The sequence below is a fragment of the Parasteatoda tepidariorum genome, chromosome X2, assembly GCF_043381705.1.
Source record: "Parasteatoda tepidariorum isolate YZ-2023 chromosome X2, CAS_Ptep_4.0, whole genome shotgun sequence".
Lineage (NCBI taxonomy): Eukaryota > Metazoa > Arthropoda > Arachnida > Araneae > Theridiidae > Parasteatoda > Parasteatoda tepidariorum.
Window position 1 is genome coordinate 21594426 of NC_092215.1, and position 18141 is coordinate 21612566.

Sequence of the window (18141 nt, forward strand, 5' to 3'; positions counted from 1 at the left end):
ACGATGTCCTTCCATTAGTTATTAGCAAAGGCGTAGAGTCTATCCGCTTGACATGAAAGTAGTAATTAAATATCCATTGGAAATTGATTTCTAGCAGGTCTCATAGCTGTAAGAAGTTTTGAATTATCCAGAAGTAGTGATGAATAAAAACTTTATGAATTGAAATTACTCTGCCAAAAATCATACATTACAAGACCCTTCTACTGGAAAATATTTATCTGCTCTGCTCTCCGGAGCAAGCTGGCATTTCTAAGCTGCAACTTGTTAAAAATGCAACGATTGTTTGAATTCAGAATGAGATGCATAATTCAAGATATATTATTTTATATAATTTTGGTTGCTAGAAATTTTCTGTTTTTTCAACTGTAAACGCAAAGTATGAAGAATTGTAACCAGTCTTTAACATTTTGAAAAGCAGACATGTTCCAAAATTGGAACATTTGCATCTAAACAGTTAAAAGCGGCACGTCATCTAAATAGCCGCATTCCGTTTTATGACTGTATAATGATGACAGCAACTGTGTTATAGGGCGTCTAGAGAACTCAAATTTCCAACTTGCAGTTGACAACCTTATATTTCTGCATCAAGTGCAACGATGGTATGGGGTGCCATTAGGTACGTGTGACGAAAAAATTTTTTTCTTTTTTTTTGCATTCCTGGTTCTTTGAACATCAACCGTCATATTCCAGATACGCTAAAACCCGAATCTCTGTCCTATATTGGCGTTTTCTCTAACACTCTTTTTCAACAAGAAAATTCACGACCTCATGTTTCTTGTACTGTCCAGACTCTATTTTTTATTTATTTTTATAACCGTCATTGAACAACCGACCCAATTTTAAGTTAACTACTACTGATTTTAAATTTTGTAACCTTGTAATTTTGAACCCAATCCAAAAGACAGGGGAATTCCTAGATCAAGTGTTGGGAGAAATTTGTCTTCGTTTGAGGACTTTTGGATGAAGCTACCCGCATTTGCGTTTACGGGATAAATATGAAAACTTAACTGAACAATTGAAAACACGTGACCAATAACCGCCGAGTAATTGGCTTACCACCTTTCACTAATCACTGTCAGTGTGCGGGTGGGGGACCACTTGGATTAGTCTGCATAGGGACCGAGGGTATGCGGTATTGTTCCTCGTTAAACAGTTCTACTGTAAAGTGCTCGACTTCGCATGCAGGTCGTCGGGCTACCAAAGCAGGGGTGCCATCCCCTCTGCAGAGGATCAAAATTGCATACCTGCCAACTTTTAATCCTTTCCATTATCATTTTTCCCAGTGGTATTAAAATGGAATTAAAATTTCAATTTTAAGCAAAAAAATACGTTGTATTTGAAAAAACTTAAGCTGACAACCATGATTGAAACACACATTAATAAATGTGCTTAATTTTTTTAAGAATAGTGGTGATCAAAATCATTTAAAAATTAAGTTTATAAAAGAAAAAATAGCATATATTTACTACCACTTTAAATATGAAAATGAAATTTTACGCCAAATGCGTAAAAGTTGGCATGTCTTCGGATTATCCTCAGGGATGTTTCCCAGACCGTCTCCAATAGCCCATTTGGGCAGCTCTTGTGCGACGTAATTCATTAATCACTGCGGTCAATAGCCAGTTGCATATTTACTGAGGAGATCAATATTGCTATAAAATCTATATTTGGCTCCTACCATAAGCCAATATATACTACTAATAATGTGGTTAAAAACAGGAAATAGAATTCATTTGGTTGACTAGTTATAAATTTTGTGCATATTACATTACCAATTTAGAAAGGAATTTGAAATCACTAACGTTATTTTATTATCTGGAAAAAATCAGAAGCTAGTCTCGTTACTTTTTATCAAACTACATTAGACAACATAAATTCTCAGGGAAAGACGTCAATATATATTATTTATATCATTTTTAAATTAACAGTAATATTTAGAAATGCTCAAAAATGTTATTTATCTTTATTTAAACATATCGTAAGTCCAGTAGTGCCAACTGCTCCGGATGCGATAAAATATTCAAAAAAGGTAGAGAAATGCAAACTAAAATTTGCAAACTTTCAGTTAATTTTGCCTGCTTCTTAAAAGGCTCAACACTGCTTACATGTTAGAAAGTAGTGTATCAAGTAACTCTTCGAAGTAGTGGTTAGTAAAAAGCTTATAAATCGAATTTATTAAACCAAGAATCATACATTTAAAAGCGAACACTCGAAACTATTTACCCTCTGCCAGGAGCAAGTTGAAATCTCTCTGTTCGTCAGCTGTTACAATAGTTCAAATAAGATTATCAGTTTCTAAAAATTCCTTGAAACAATTTAAAAAAAAATAGATTTCATGTAAATTGTCGAATATTTTATAGGGATCAATTAAATCTATAAAAATTGTAGAAGTATTGCGATTTTTCTTATCATTTGATTCATGCAATTTTTTTCAAGCTTATTTGAGTATTTTTTGATAGTGCTTTTACTTCATATGCTTTTGTTTTATCTATTCTGTGTAATATTTATGTATTTAACTAATTATGTTAACTTTAAATTAGTGGTTTTAGAAAACTATTCTAGCATTAAGAAATAAAAATTAAATAAGAAAACTATTCTAACATTAAGAAATAAAAATTTAAAAAAAAACTATTCTAACATTAAGAAATAAAAATTTAAATTTTTTTTTTTATACGGGGACGGGGTAGCCTGGTTGGCAGGGAGCTAGACTCCCGTGCGTGCGGACGGGAGTTCGAATCCAGCCTGCTGAACTCTCTCCGTGTAGTAAATAGTCACTGGTGCTTGTCACACGTTAAATTCCTCCATGTTGCTCCATCAAATTATACATCTGGGGTACTGAATTGGAGATTGATCGATCTCTGGCTCGGGTCAAAATTACGAACTGTGGATGAATGAATGGATGCATGAATGGGTTCACCCTATAAAAGAGTGTGGCAGAGGTTGTATTCTTGCCCATAGATGGAGCCACTGGAAAAAAAGAGTAATCGCACCCCTAGCCTTAATGGCCCACGAGAACAACAGCAACCAAAGTAATATTCAAATAATATTTAGATGGTGTTATTTCAATTAAGCATTATTTAGCATTATTTAAATTTAAAAAAAAATATCATCATTATTTAAATTCCGCATTATTTAAATTTTAAAAATATATAAATTGCTTTTAAAATAATAGTTATACATTATATTTTTGATATTTTAAAACACGAATTACTTATATTAAAATTTCACCTAAAGATATTGTAAAATGTAAATGCATGTGAATTTCTCACAAAAAGTTTAAAGATGTATTGACTTAAAACATTTTATTCGCAGATCAATTGTGCCAGACAGTTAGTATTACAAATGTAATGAAACCAATAAGCTTATACATTTAATTCATGTGACAATTTCAACATATAATAATTGAATTTAATATTTAAACATAACATTTTATTCGTACATCATTATCATTCATGTGACTAAATAACATAAATGTACGATTTTAAACATGAACATGAGTGACTTGTTAAATATAGTTAATAAAAAAATATTAAACATCCATTAAGATAAAATATTTATAAGATGTTATACATTATAATCCTTAAATACAATACATTTAAAAAGTGAGTAGTATTTACAAGATAAATAGATCTATGATCAGATATACAATGATTGAATTATTTAATTGAAATCCATGGCTCTTGAGAATAAAACCACTTAGAAGTGCATACATTTGATGACAAATGCATTTAAAGCTTAGTGATATTGAAGCATAGAATATTTTCGACTTGTAACTAGACACGAAATTCCAGAAAATGATTAAATTGTAAATGGCAGAAAATTATATTAAACATGAAAAATATGTGATAACAAGAAATTTTTTTCCTGAAATAATTATGTATCGTGTGCAAAAAATAAACTGATCATCCTAAATAACTTTTGATCTAATGATCAAATCGTCACTTTCTAGGACTAATAAAAATTTTATAAACTTCTGACCCGAGTTTGTTCAAATATTGTGTTTTTATTTCAAACTACAATCTTTAAGACGCCGGCGAGATGGCCAAGCGGTTAGTGCGCCTGACTGCGAAGCCAATGGCCGCGGATTCGAATCCCGCTCTGGGCATGGATGTTTCTCTCTTGCATTGTCCTCTGTTGTGTGTGATTTGTAAATGTGGCACACACTATAAACGGGTTTGTAACAGTGTGGCGTGGGTAATGTTACTCGCCTCCGTGACTTTGGTTCACAGGTGCCCACTGGGTAACGTAAAATGAGTAACAATTCCGGCATCTTCCTTGGCGAAGAATAAAGTTCAGTGCCAGCCATTTGAAAAAAAAGGGAAAGAAAAACAATCCTTAAGGCGTTGTAAAATTGCATACCTTGCAATTTAACAAAAATTCTTTGACTATTAAGTAAAATTATAAAAAATCTATATTACTTCCTAAAGGTTTTTTTGCATTTCATCTTTGAATAAATGAATTTTATGGTTATACATGTAAAATATTTTAATTCCCCTAAAAAGCTCTTGAGATATGGTGAAATATGCAAGAAGTAAAATTAACATTATGGGGATCAATTTTTGGACCGCTCTCCGAATCAAACTATTCGGACCATATTTTCCGGATGGTGGCTACTTCCCATTTTTCGGAAGTCAGAAATCTGAATCAATCAAAAAAAAAATCGATGTTTATCCAGAAAAAGCTCTTTTTTATGTACGATTTCGTCACTTAAAACATGGTCTGCTCTAATTAATTAGCAAGTTTAAGGTCACCTCTTTGAATCGATAAGATTGAGGATTGTACGTGAAGATCCGATCATTAGATCAAAGGTTACTTAGGGTGGTCCATTTTTTTATTTGCATACTGTATTTTATGAGTCACGTACGTATACATTTGGAACATATGAACCCAAATGAAATTTTTCTTAAATTATAATTATTAAAATTTTCTTAAATTATAATAACCATGCATTCTGGAAATAACTTGAAATTATAGTTTTTCCTAATCATTTTAATAATAGTTACTTATTCGATATTCTCATTAAATGTCAACTTTTTAGAAATTAATTTGCTCATTCTAATAACCTATCTATTTTTCTCATGAAATGGAATAGCAATTTTTGGAGATAATGTTCCTTGATCCAAATAATTTAATCGTATTTTCTATTCACAACTCTCGTGAAATAAGTTGGATAATTGACATTTAAACTTAAGCTCATGTAATTCAGTGAATGAGGCATGCTCTACGAACTAAAATCCAGGAGGAAGGCAAAATTATGTTAATAATTCTATACTAACTCAATGCAAGCAGTCCTTCTTTTAGCAAGCAAATATTTAGGAAGAATTTACTTGGCAAAACTGTTCGCACATTTTGAATGATTTTGTTAGAAGCTTTCAGAATTTTTTTCCCCTGCAAAATTTATATTGACCAAAATGAACGTTGGAAGTTAGAAGCTTCTTTCTTTTCTCAATAACACTATAATTAAAAAAAAACAGGCCGGAATAGCCTGGTAGGGCGGTGTCTCTCGTTCGTTAAAACGGGGGTTCGAATCCAGCCGACCGAAGATTTCCCGTGTAGTAAATAGTGACTGGTGCAGGTTAAATCCTTCGGGTCACAAAGTCTTCCATGTTCCCATACCAAATCAATACCTCTGGAGGCACTGAATTGGAGATTGATTGTTCTCTGGTTCAGGTAAAAATTTCGAATTGTGGATGAGTGAATGGACATTTGATTGGGTCCACTCTATAAACGGGTGTAACGTATGGGTGTGATAGAAGTCGAATTCCTTGTCATAGATGGCGCCACTGGAAAACAAGATCAATCGCACACCCCAGCCTTAATATCCGCCGACAACAACAAGATTAAAGAAAACAATATTATATAAACATTAAAATAAAGCTTTCCCACAGCAGCCCATAGTAGGCCAGAGGGTCATGGAAGTTTAAGGTTTTGTTAAGGATGTTAAGGTTTTTGAAAAATGGCATGATTGTGGCAATGTGATCGGCATTGTGCACAGGGTGGCTTTAATTCCTAGACAAACACCTAGACTTCCCAGACTAGGTGCCCATTGGTCTGAAGATTGCGGGGTTGAACTCTGTTTCTTAACAAAAGCAGTATAGTGCGTTAATCACTGAGCCATCGTGGCTCTATATTAACATTGCAATCCTATAAAATGATTTCAGAATCGATGGTATTAAAGCTTGAAAAAAGTAATTAACTTCCAATCCTCGGTTTAGTTCATTAAAATTTTGCATTTGTAAAAATTGCATCATTTGTAAAAGTTTTGACCATGATCTTTCAGATTTAGCCAACAGTTTTAATACGTAAAATTTTCACAAATATTTACTGCCAAAGCATAGAAGTGTTTCCATACTTTTTTATCCAAACTCTGTATGCTGAATAAAATTTTCCACTTATTTTATTTTTCTAGAATACTATTTTTACTGTAATCTGTAAAAATCTGCATGTAATTCTTAGTAAAACTTTCATATATATATAAATATTCATCTCGAAATATATTTAATTATGTACAATTTGTTTTAAAAAGTATTGTAATAAGTTTTACTTCGTAGTGCTTTTTTATTACATAAATTTCCATCAAAATTTTTTCTATTTTTATAAATTTTAAGATTAATCATAAACTATTTTTAGTGTTTGAACATTTGTAATTATAATTACTTTTGATATTTTTAATTTATGACTTACATTTCTGTGAGAAAACAATGTTAAAGTTTATGTATACTTCAAAGGCTAATAAAACGCTATTTTAAGAAAAATAACTTAAATTTAATAAAAAATATTACAAATCTTTCGAGACAAGTAAAAATTATTTAATAGAATTTAAAGTATTAAGTTTTTTAAAAAGAAGTAAGTTTAACACACAACTATGTGCTTATGAAGTCTTTTTTTTTACACGTGAGAGTTAATTAATTTTGTAAGACATTTATCCATCTTTCCATGCATACCTAATTATAATCGTTGTGAATTAATAATATAATAAGAAATTGTTTCGCAAAACCTTTTGTAATCGAATAACAATTACAATAAAAATTAAGTAGATTAGTTCTTATTTAAAAAATTCATTAGAATTGAATGAAGGGGGTTGCATTTTAATTTTCTTAAAAACTTTTTTACGAATACTTGTGAAGGGGGGAATTATGTTAGATCAAAAGTAAATTAAATTAGCAAAAATTAATTAAATTAATTATGTGTATTATAATATTTTAAACATGTATACATGTTTTTTTTAAAAAAAGAATATGGAAATGAAATTAATACGAATAGTGATTAAATTTATTATAAATCAGTTTGATTTAGAATATTTATGTTATTTTTAAAACAGAAATATTCTAACACTTTCAACAAAATACTCTGCTTTCGTAAATATTCAATATATTACAAATATAAGATGCAAATATAAGGTACAAGCAGGTTCAGGATAAAGAAATTTTGTTTTTGGGTGTTATGTCTCTTAAAATTGGGAATGTGTGTCTAATTATGTATTGTGAAATGGGAAATATCTGTCCAATTATATATTTTCGCGTTGCAATTGCTAGTTATAAAACATATAATTGTTTGTAATACTTATCGCTTTTGTGTTGTACAACTTTAATTTGTTTTTTGATTTGTTTTTCGAATTAATGCGTGCAATAATATGAAATAAATTATCTTAAATAATAAGTAATTAAATAATTTTCATTCGATAAGTCCCACGCATTAGTAGTCCCACGCATGCACGTGAATCTAGACATTATCCTTGCAATTATGTGTATTACATAGAATATAAATAGGACAGAAAAGTTATATATTGAAGATTCTCTATTCAGATTTGTCTTAGAGACAGTTAAGCCAACGCCTCCTATAACTGAAAGCCTCCACACAGTTTTATATAGGTAGTCCGATCAGACCACTGTGAAGGACATCCACTTTCCGAACGAGTCACTTAATACAAAATCTAGTTGAAATAAGAAAGTGGTAGCAAATATATGACTAAAAATTTGTTTTATTTATGAATATTATTGGTTTGCCTTATTCACTTGTCAACCCCTACAGATTCAATTCTCAAACATATATGATGAATTTCTCTCAATTACTTGGTTTTGGGTTCATGCGCACAATTGCTTCACTTTTTAAACAGTCTGCGCGTACTACTTATAAAATACCGTGTGGAGGATTTTTGATGTAGGAGGGACTTACAGAAAAAAAGCGGAGAAAAAAAGCGGTTAAGCGGACTTACAGAAAAAAATAATATTCAGTGATTTTGAGCAATTTTCTCAGAATGATTATCGCGTGTATGAAAGGATATTAAAAAAAAGAAGATTAGAAATTACCTGAGCCTTTTCTCGAAAGAAGCTGAGTCAACTTTTAAGATATTTTTTTTCCCGCTGTCATGTTGCACATATTAAAAATTTAAAAAAAAATCATTTGCTCATATTCAACCAAAAAAAAAAAAATCAGTCAGTTTTAAAACATTTAATACTTTTTTTTAAAATTCATACCGAAACAAAAGGGGTTAGATCTCTCTGGCGATAGAAAAAATAAGAATATTTAGAAGAATATATAACAATATATTAGAAGAAACGGAAAATCAGCATTATTTCTTTATTATCCAATCAATATTGATTATTCCGAAGCATTGAAAACATGATAACGGTAAACAGTTTTTCTATTATGAAGTTTTTGGTTTTGAAAGATGTACTGATTGATTAGTAGCATTACATTTCTTTTTAAAGTTATGAGGAAAACAAGTCCTTTTTTTCGGAGGGGGATGGAGGGCCTGGTAGGTAGGGCATTTGGCCCATGTCCCAGGGGTCGTGAGTTTGACTCCCGCCAGCCGAAGTGCACACTAGTCGCAAAATATAGACTGGTGCATGCCAAATCGGTTGGGGGTCACGAATTCCTCTGGAAGTGATGAATCGGAGATTGATCGTGCTCTGGTTCAGAGTAAAATAGCGATTTGCGAATGGGTGAATGTGTCCTCCCTATAAAACACGATGTGACATATATATGTTGTCTTAGGATCATCCCCAGGGATGTCCCCAGGGACGTAAATAAATGTACTGTGGTTTTTTTCTTTTTTTTTGTTATAACATGGTATTATTGACAAAAACACGTATGGTTTTTCTTGCATTTATTGAATTTCACAAGCATTTCGCATTTTGATAATGTTATGATTTTAAAAGTCTCACCATAACATTTTTATTACAAGAGAAATGTATTTAATGCAATGAAAAAATCCTACGCACAGCGTAAAAATTTAACGATAATAAATCGGTTATTCTTAAACCCGAGTTAAAAGTCTTATTATTATTTAGAAAAATGCCCTTAAAAAATCCTTTTCTCTTATTTGGTAGTAGACAGTAGAGTAAAATGGACTGAACATAAGAAGAAACTTTAAGTACTTAGATTTGTTTAATAATTATTTTTTTTATAAATTTTTGAGTATGTCATTTTAAGTAAGTAATGTAGATTTTGTAAAATATGTACCTTAAAAAATGCTTTTCTCTTATAAGCAGTAGAGTAAGAAAGACTACACATACGAAATTTCGAGTTCTTAGATTTGTTTCTTTATTATTTAGCTTTTGAGCACGTCATTTTAAGTTCGTAAGGTACATTCTGAGCAAATCAATGGAATTAAGTCCTCAAAATCCTCGAGTAAGTACGGTGTCTCTAGCTGTTGTACAGCAAACGAAATAAAAATAATGGGCAACCCTGTAAGACTGTTAATCTAATGATCGGATCTTCACGTTTTGGGACTCAATCATAATGGTTTAAGAAGGTGACTTCAAATATGCTAATTAATTAGTGTAAGTGATCATTCAAGTTACGAAAACAGACAGAGAATAATACTTTCTCATAATTTGAAGACCTTTTAAAAATACGACTTGTTCAAAATTTGATTTCTCAGGAACAATTCGACAGATTTCGCTCAAATTTTGTAATTTGCTATTTAAAATTACATTCTTTAAAATGATGTAAAAAAAGTAAGTCTTGAAATTAAAAAAAGTTTTTCGACTATTATTAAATAAAAAAAAAATAAATATTAATTAAAAGATTTTTTTTGCATAGTTTAAAATGTTTTCGAGATATGGTAAAATAAGCAAAAAGTAAAATTAACATTAAGGGGTCCAAATTTTGGATTTCTCTCCTGATCAAACTGTATATTGTGACCGCACATTATGGTTGCGGCTACCTCTAGAGTTTGTGGTTCAAAAATCAAACTCCGTTGGAAAAAAAAGGTTTGTTTATTCAGAGAAAGTACGTTTTTGTGTCTGATTTCGTTGCTTTATCGTCTGCAGTAATTAATTAATTAATTGCAGTAATTCACCCCCTCGAAACATTAAGAATGAGTCCCAGAACGTGATGATCTGATTTTTAGCTCAATTCAGAGTGGTACATTATTTTTTGCGCTTTTGTTTATCCTTTATAGAACCATTCTTTTTCAGTAATTTTATACTAAAATAATTTGGGGCTTGAGAATGATGTAATGATATCGCAGAAATTTATTCAGCTTATTTCATGAAATTAATTTGATTCTTTGGACAATATTTTTTCAGTGGGAAAAGTTGGTGGCATGTTTTAACAACAAAAAAACGTAATGAGAAATGCTAAAATGAACGAGCAAATGGTGATTCTTTGGACAATATTGTTTCGGTGGGAAAAGTTGGTGGTATTTCTAAAATTTTAACTACTGTAAGGAATTGGTCTTAAGCTTCTATCTTTATAAATAACCTAATTTATAATTTTTGAGCTTTTAACTACAAAAAAACATAATGAGAAATGCTAAAAAGAATGAGCAAATAATGAAGTTGGTGGAAAAAATGCTTCTCATGATCTTATAAAGTGTTAATGCTGTATCCGTTTTTATTTTTTAGGAGTCGAGGACCAGATGAAATGGAATTTTGCAAAAGTAACGAAAGCAATGATCCTGGATGGATATCCTATCAACCAAATTGTGTAAGAGAGCAGAGATAAACAGAAAAAAGTGCCTGAAATGTAAAATGATGTAACATTGTATAGTTCAATAAATAAATGTAAAAACTATATTCGTTCGAGATTAGAATTTTGTATTTTTTAACAGTCAGCTTTTTCGAAAGAATTTTTATCCGATTATCAATGAAAAATTTTACAGAGTTATGAAAGTTCCAGTAAAGAAATTGACTTTTGATTGCCCTTAAAAGAGATCTCATTGTAAAAATAGCATGTGATATTAAAAAAATTGTTTGTATTTATTTATTATTTTATGAAATTTTGTATTTTGCAAAAAATAAACTCTGATTTTATTAATGATTCGGAATTTTGGAATGTTACTCAAATATATATCTGTTTTTATTTTTTAATTAAAATAAAATTATGCTTTTTTATATTTCAAAATTTATTTTTAATTCAAATATTGTGAAGTTTTCCTCTTTTAAAAATTTTATTATTAGTTCTATACTGCATAATTTAGCACTTATATTCTGTTAATACTTTTTCTAGGGTACCTAACAGATTAATTAATCCCGAATTTAAATTAACTTGTCAATTATCAATTCTATCAATAATCCATTTTATCAATTATCAATTTTATCAATTATCAATTTTATCAATTATCAATTTTATCAATTATCAATTATTCGTTAATTTATCCATTGACGCATAATTAAGTTAAAATTTATTTCACTGAGCAATAATTACTGTTTAAATTTACACAAACAGAAATACTTCTGAAAGTTAAATAAAAAATGTAATTTGAACTTCTCAGTAATTTAAAAAGGCATTATGTCAAGTAATTTTTTTTAATCTTATTAAATCTTCTTACTAATTAAGCAACAGATTAGCTTTCAAACTTCTAACAATTCAGTTAAGTACCAAATCGAGACTTTTTCTGTTCAAAGTTAAACTAATCAACTGCACACGCAAAAATATTTAAAAAATAAGCCGACGTATTTTCCATTTTAAATTAAACTTATTAACCGTTAAGAAGCGAAATTTTTTTAAAATTGCTTTGCAATTTTTTAAACTATCAAGTCATAGAAACTGCTCTTATATTATTCAATATCACTGTCAGTTAAACATCAAAATACACTTCAAAACTTTTTACACTTTAGAAAAATAAAGAGCTGAGCTCTGTTTCAGTTGACTCTCTTATAACTAGAACCCTAATGAATAATTGAAAACTTTTGAAATCAGTAAACCAATCTAATATTTTTTGTTCTATAAAAACCGAGATACCAATTAAGCTAGTGACAAAATAGACATTTTAAGAAAAAGACATTAGAAAAAAGAGAGAACACATAAACACGTAAGAAAAGACACTAGAAACAGACATTTTAAGAAAACACACGTTGCAGAATATGTTTAAAGTATAGTTAATTAACTTTTGGCAATATCTTAAAAAATAATTATTCATTTGTGGCACATTATGAACAAAATAAAATATGTTTTTTAATGATTCTAAACTTAAATGTTGTCATAAGACATCTTTCCTCTTAAATATTGTAGTTATTTACAGTTATTTCAGCAACATTATAATATTAATAGATGAATAAATGGTAAGATTTAGAACAATAGATATGTAGATACCAGTTAACACATAAATCACATAGAATATTTTGCATGAGTATTGCCTCTTTAAAGATGCAACTTACACAAGCTCAGTTTCTGCTTACATGCTGAGAAAGTTCATTTGTGTCTTGAACTGCCTTGCAGACATATCTGTACAATATGTGACGAGTCAGAATAAAGTAATCAATATATCATATGGTACTTACCAAAGGCAATTTTTTTTTAATATTTGCCCACAGTTTTGCTTTATAATTAGAATGGGATAAAATTGTATCACGCCAGCAAACACAGATAAAATACGATGTGTGACGAGTCAAAATAAAGCAGAGTCAAAATAAAGCAGAGTCAAAATAAAGCATTCAATATATCATATGGTACTTACCAAAGGCAATTCCTTTTTATATTTGCCCATATTTTTGCTTTATAATTAGAATGGGATAAAATTGTATCACGCCAGCAAACACAGATAAAATACGATATGTGACGAGTCAAAATAAAGCAGAGTCAAAATAAAGCAATCAATATATCATATGGTACTTACCAAAGGCAATTCCTTTTTATATTTGCCCATATTTTTGCTTTATAATTAGAATGGGATAAAATTGTATTACGCCAGCAAACACAGATAAAATACGATATGTGACGAGTCAAAATAAAGCAGAGTCAAAATAGAGCAATCAATATATCATATGGTACTTACCAAAGGCAATTTTTTTATATTTGCTCATATTCTCGCTTTACAATTAGAATGGGATAAAATTGTATCACGCCAGCAAACACAGATAAAATCCCTCATTCGTTTTTTACAAGCCTCAAGTTTCATTACATCAAAAGCAAAAAGTCAAAAGTTTCAAAAGAATCTTTTAAAAGCATGCACCAATATTTCACAACATTAAAAAATTAAAAAGCTTTATGTAAGCTTTTATTTTGAGGCTGCTGGGGACACGAGTTCACCTGATGGACTAATATATGATGAAAATGTATAGGTTGATCCAACTCTTGATGTACCATTCTTTGAAACTGAACTTTTCATTGGCATTGGTTTATGCACTGGTCGAGACCTTGGGCAGCAGCATTTAAGCAAGCGGTTCCGGAACTTTGAAGACATGAAACAGTATACCATTGGATTTAGACAACTGTGCAGGAATGGAAGTAGATAGAAAACAAAACGAGTTGTGTAGATTCCGTGGTTATAGACGTTCAAGCAACATTTTATGACAATTTCCATGATCAGCCGTGGACCCCAACAAATCAAGAAAAGTACTACGATTAAGATCAGCATTTTGATCACCTGAAAATGAATGTTTTTGCATTTATTGATCCATATCTTGAGATTTCTACGATCATAGTTAGGTTTCATTTAAGTTCAACCATAATGGTATGCAAATTATAACATTTTAAACTCAATTACACAATGCGATGCCGTTATAGGCATTGCATATTTCCTAGCATTTAATTGTTTTTTTTGTGGAGACTAGAGTGCCGATTTTTTTAATCATTCATAATCCAATTTTAATTATATTAAACGGTTATTTAATTTTTATTACATTTTATAAAAAAACAATATAAATATTTTATTCTCTTAACAATCAATGTAACGTCTAACTTTTTTTTTATTTCAAAACAAATGTATAAGTTATTAATTTATTGTCTAGTTTAAATCAAAAATCAAAATCTATTTTTTACTCTTTATTCCTTTAACTACTTTAATTCTTGAACTACGAAAATGTTTCAGTTATAGGGTTATCTTAATTCTCACGGTTTTTTGATCAAGCTGCAGCCAAATTATTTAAAATTCAATATAAGTAATGCTGGATTGGCTTTGTTTCGGGCTATTTCATCTATCGATAAATCGCCAACTATGTATCTCTTTCGGTGGTCATAAGTGTACGATAAGAACAATTCAGTCACTTCTTATTTAAATTTCTTGGCGTGAGGACTGGCGGTTTCGCCACTCAGTCCAATCATTATTAGTTCTTACACAAATTTCATTATATTTGATTATGCATCTCTTCATCCCTTAACACGTTCACGCCGGGAAACGTGAAAATAATGGTACGGGAAAAGAGAAAATACTGGTAGAAGAACTATTTCAATATATAATATTCGGGAGGAGTTAATCTATTCTCAACAATAACAGTTCACTGTAAGGAAAATTATAAAGGCGAAAAAGCAATTCAATATAAAAATTGCATCCGTTAAAAACAATTGGTAGTTGTGGATTTTTATTATTCCCCGAAAAAAACTAAGAAATGAAATTTATTGTTACCAGTTTTTACTCCGGTGCGCTGCCAAGATGAGACAATCTAGCGTGACCCACCGGTGGGACCCCGGATTGAACGAGTTAAGGGAAATAATAAAATAATGTTTAAGTAAACTAAACAAAAAATATTTATTTAGGATTATTGAAGAATAACCACATTAACAAATAAATAAAAGCTGGGGAGAATTTTCTATATCAACTTAGACAAAACGGATTAGTAACGGGAACGCCAACAGGACAAAAGCAACGGGAACAAGATGAGGGAACAGAAGTACTATAAACCTTATGCCAAGACTGTTGATTGAAAAAAATATCTGTGTCAGAAACGCATACCTGCCAACTCTTCCGGATTTTCCGGAAGATTTTATTTTCATATTTAAAGTGGTAGCAAAGTATGCATCANGCATTTGTCTGCTTAAAGTTGAAGTTTTAATTCCATTTTAATACCACTGGGAAAAATGATAATGGAAGGGATTAATAGTTGGCAGGTGTGGAAACGGACTAGTCGAGAATTCCACAGCGTAAACTAATACACCGTTTCTAATTTTGACTCATCCGTTGTAAAATAGAGCTGCTCATGTTTTTTTCCCCAGTATTTAATGAAATTTATTGAGAATAAAAATTGGTGGATTGATAATTGTAATTTTTCATTAAATTGCTTTGTTTCTTTGTAAACATAGAGTAGCCAATTTTCTGAAAAATTTCAAAACTGGTAGCAAAATATCAAAGAAACAAAAATGTTTTAACTAATTATTCTTAACAAGAAAAATACTTGCAAACCAAATGCTGCAACTGGACAAGAGAATTCTTTAAATTGATTAGGTTTTAAAATCGATTATCTTTATGAAAATTAAGTTTAAATTTTACCGCATTAAAAATTACTATGTCAATCTTCATCTATGCAAAAGTACCCCACCTTACCTTAGAATCAAGTTGACATGTCTTATATACTAGTTATTTGGAATTATATTTTCGTAGTGGTAGTTACACTACACCTATTATTCTGTGATTTTTGCATACTACAGCCATAGATGTAAATTTGTTCATTCTTTCCAAACATGACAATCATTGATTTATATGTGCAATAATGCCTCTTCACAAAACGCATACATACAATAGAAAACTACAACTACTACGATAATTATTGTTCCATGAAAATTCAACCCCCTCTCACAATGAAACCGGAACAATAGTCTCCACGATACGCGTTGTTTAGCGTTAAACTCATATTTATAAAAGTGAAAAAAAATATTTTTTAAAAAAATAGAGAAATAGATAATATTTTAAATTTTTGTGTCCTTGTTAATTATTAAGCAAAGAATTCGAATTTGCAGTTAAACTGACTCTTTCACTTAAAAGTTTTGCCTAGTAAGGGGGTGAAGACGAAGAAATAAACGTTTTTAATATTTTTAGTAAGTATATAATGAAATGTTTTAATTGTTTTATAAACATATGAGAATGGAAATTTTTATTTTCAGAAAGAAACAAATTATTGTTCCCAATTCTGATGAAGCATTAGAACTTTTTTTATAAATCTTATGTTAGTTTTGACTAAACTTCGGCAAACTTTTTTTTGTGCGTCACTTTTGAAAATTTTATAATAAGCAAATTTGATGTCAACAATGCTTTTTCAGGCTGCAGGAAAATATTTTTACCACCCAGCACTACATAAATTTTTTTAAAAATGAAATAAATAAATAAATGAATTTTTAGTTCCATGAGGGAAGAAATAAATACTGGAAAGTATACACCGAAGTTAAGAAGAAAGTGTTTCGTAAATTTATAAACAAACCTAATGTCTTATAAAATGAAACATGATGCATTCGCTACAGCAATGTAATGTTTAATAATGCATAAAATACTGAATCATAGAATATAACAAGAATTATAATGAGTCAAACGAATTTATTCATATAGTTTAACAATTAAAACTAGATATTTTAAAAGTTTTGAATTTTTATTAAAGTTTAACTTTAATTTTTATTAAAGCAAGTTTTTCGAGTTTTTAAATTAAATTTATTTTTTACCATATAGATTAAGTTTTTTTCCTACAGAAATAAAACCTTTGATCTACTGTTTATTTATGTATCTAAATAGTACAAAATCAATTAATTTGCCATATTTTATCCTGAATCCTCCCTGCAGAAATGGAGGATGTCAGAAACTTGATTGCAGACCATGTTCAAACATTAACAATATGTAACCAACTATAAGATTCTCTGAATTTCTTGTAACGTTTATGTAACGTTAACAAATATGAATACATAAAACTTATTTTATTAATAATCATAAAGAAAAACTGTTTAAAAGTATAAAGTTTAGCTAACTATTTGACTTGGAATCCCCGCATATGTAATTAAAATCCAACAAGCAAATATGAAATAAAACCAGCATGAAAAACCCTTTAAAATACACCAAATATTTCAATTTTAAATAAAAAAATTCGCAATTTAAAAACTCTACTTTATATATATTTCTGTTTATTTCAAAGAATATTTTTAAACTACAAACTTTTTACACGATTTTGATTAGTTTTTCAAAACTTAGTTCTGATGAAAGTTTTCCCGTTTATTTTCCTCTAAAATAACAGCGTTGCATGCGTCCAAAAAATTACCTTTTTTACCAGTTGCTGGTAATTAATTTTCGAACCTTCTGTTCTTACCTGTTGTCTTGCAGACTTCACATTTGCTCGAGTAGAGTTTCTGTGTAAATGAGAGGAAGCGGCTTCGTTACTGATACTGTCACGCGAGAAGGATCTTGATAACTCTCGAGAAATAGTGCCAGGTTTTTCGCTTAAATTTAAAGAAAAAGAAAAATGTTTATATAAAATACATGCTACATTTTTGATGCAGATGATATATTTCAAAATAGCATTAGGTTGTGTGATGCCATTATAGGCATTACATATTTCCAAACTTTCATTATTTCTTTAATATCATAAACTTTTTTTAATCATTCTTAATTCTAGTAAAATTAAATTAAATGAATTATTTTATTTAATTTTATCACAATTAAGTCCTCTGAAAATAGTGCCCGGTTTTTCGCTTAAATTTAAGGAAAAATTAAAAGGTTTTATGTAAAATACATGCGGCGTTTTTGATGCACATAAAATAATTTGAAATAGCATTAGGTTGTGTAATGGCATTACATATTTCCTAACTTTCATAGTTTCTTTAATTTTATAAACTTCTTTTAATCATTCTTAATTCTAGTAAAATTAAAATAAATGAATTATTTTATTTAATTTTATCAAAATTAAGTCCTCTAAAAGTAGTGCCGGGGTTTTCGCTTAAATGTAAAGAAAAATAAAAACGTTTTATGTAAAATACATGCGGCATTTTTGATGTATATAA

General features: G+C 29.7%; 2 protein-coding genes across 2 annotated transcripts in view; one reads left to right on the plus strand and one right to left on the minus strand.

The window, feature by feature from the left end:
- Positions 1–11022, plus strand: part of LOC107440367 (pancreatic lipase-related protein 2-like) — a 152227-nt gene extending 141205 nt beyond the window's left edge. Inside the window, exon 10 of the mRNA XM_043048725.2 lies at positions 10854–11022. Coding sequence (XP_042904659.1) covers positions 10854–10953 — 100 coding nt within the window. The 3' untranslated portion in view covers positions 10954–11022. The remainder of the gene's footprint in view (positions 1–10853) is intronic.
- Positions 11023–13326: 2304 nt separating this feature from the next.
- LOC107440366 (allatostatin-A receptor-like) overlaps positions 13327–18141 on the minus strand; it is a 187712-nt gene continuing 182897 nt past the window's right edge. Inside the window, exons 5-6 of the mRNA XM_071188286.1 lie at positions 17451–17580; positions 13327–13816 (exon numbers count right to left, since the gene is read on the minus strand). Coding sequence (XP_071044387.1) covers positions 13448–13816; positions 17451–17580 — 499 coding nt within the window. The 3' untranslated portion in view covers positions 13327–13447. The remainder of the gene's footprint in view (positions 13817–17450; positions 17581–18141) is intronic.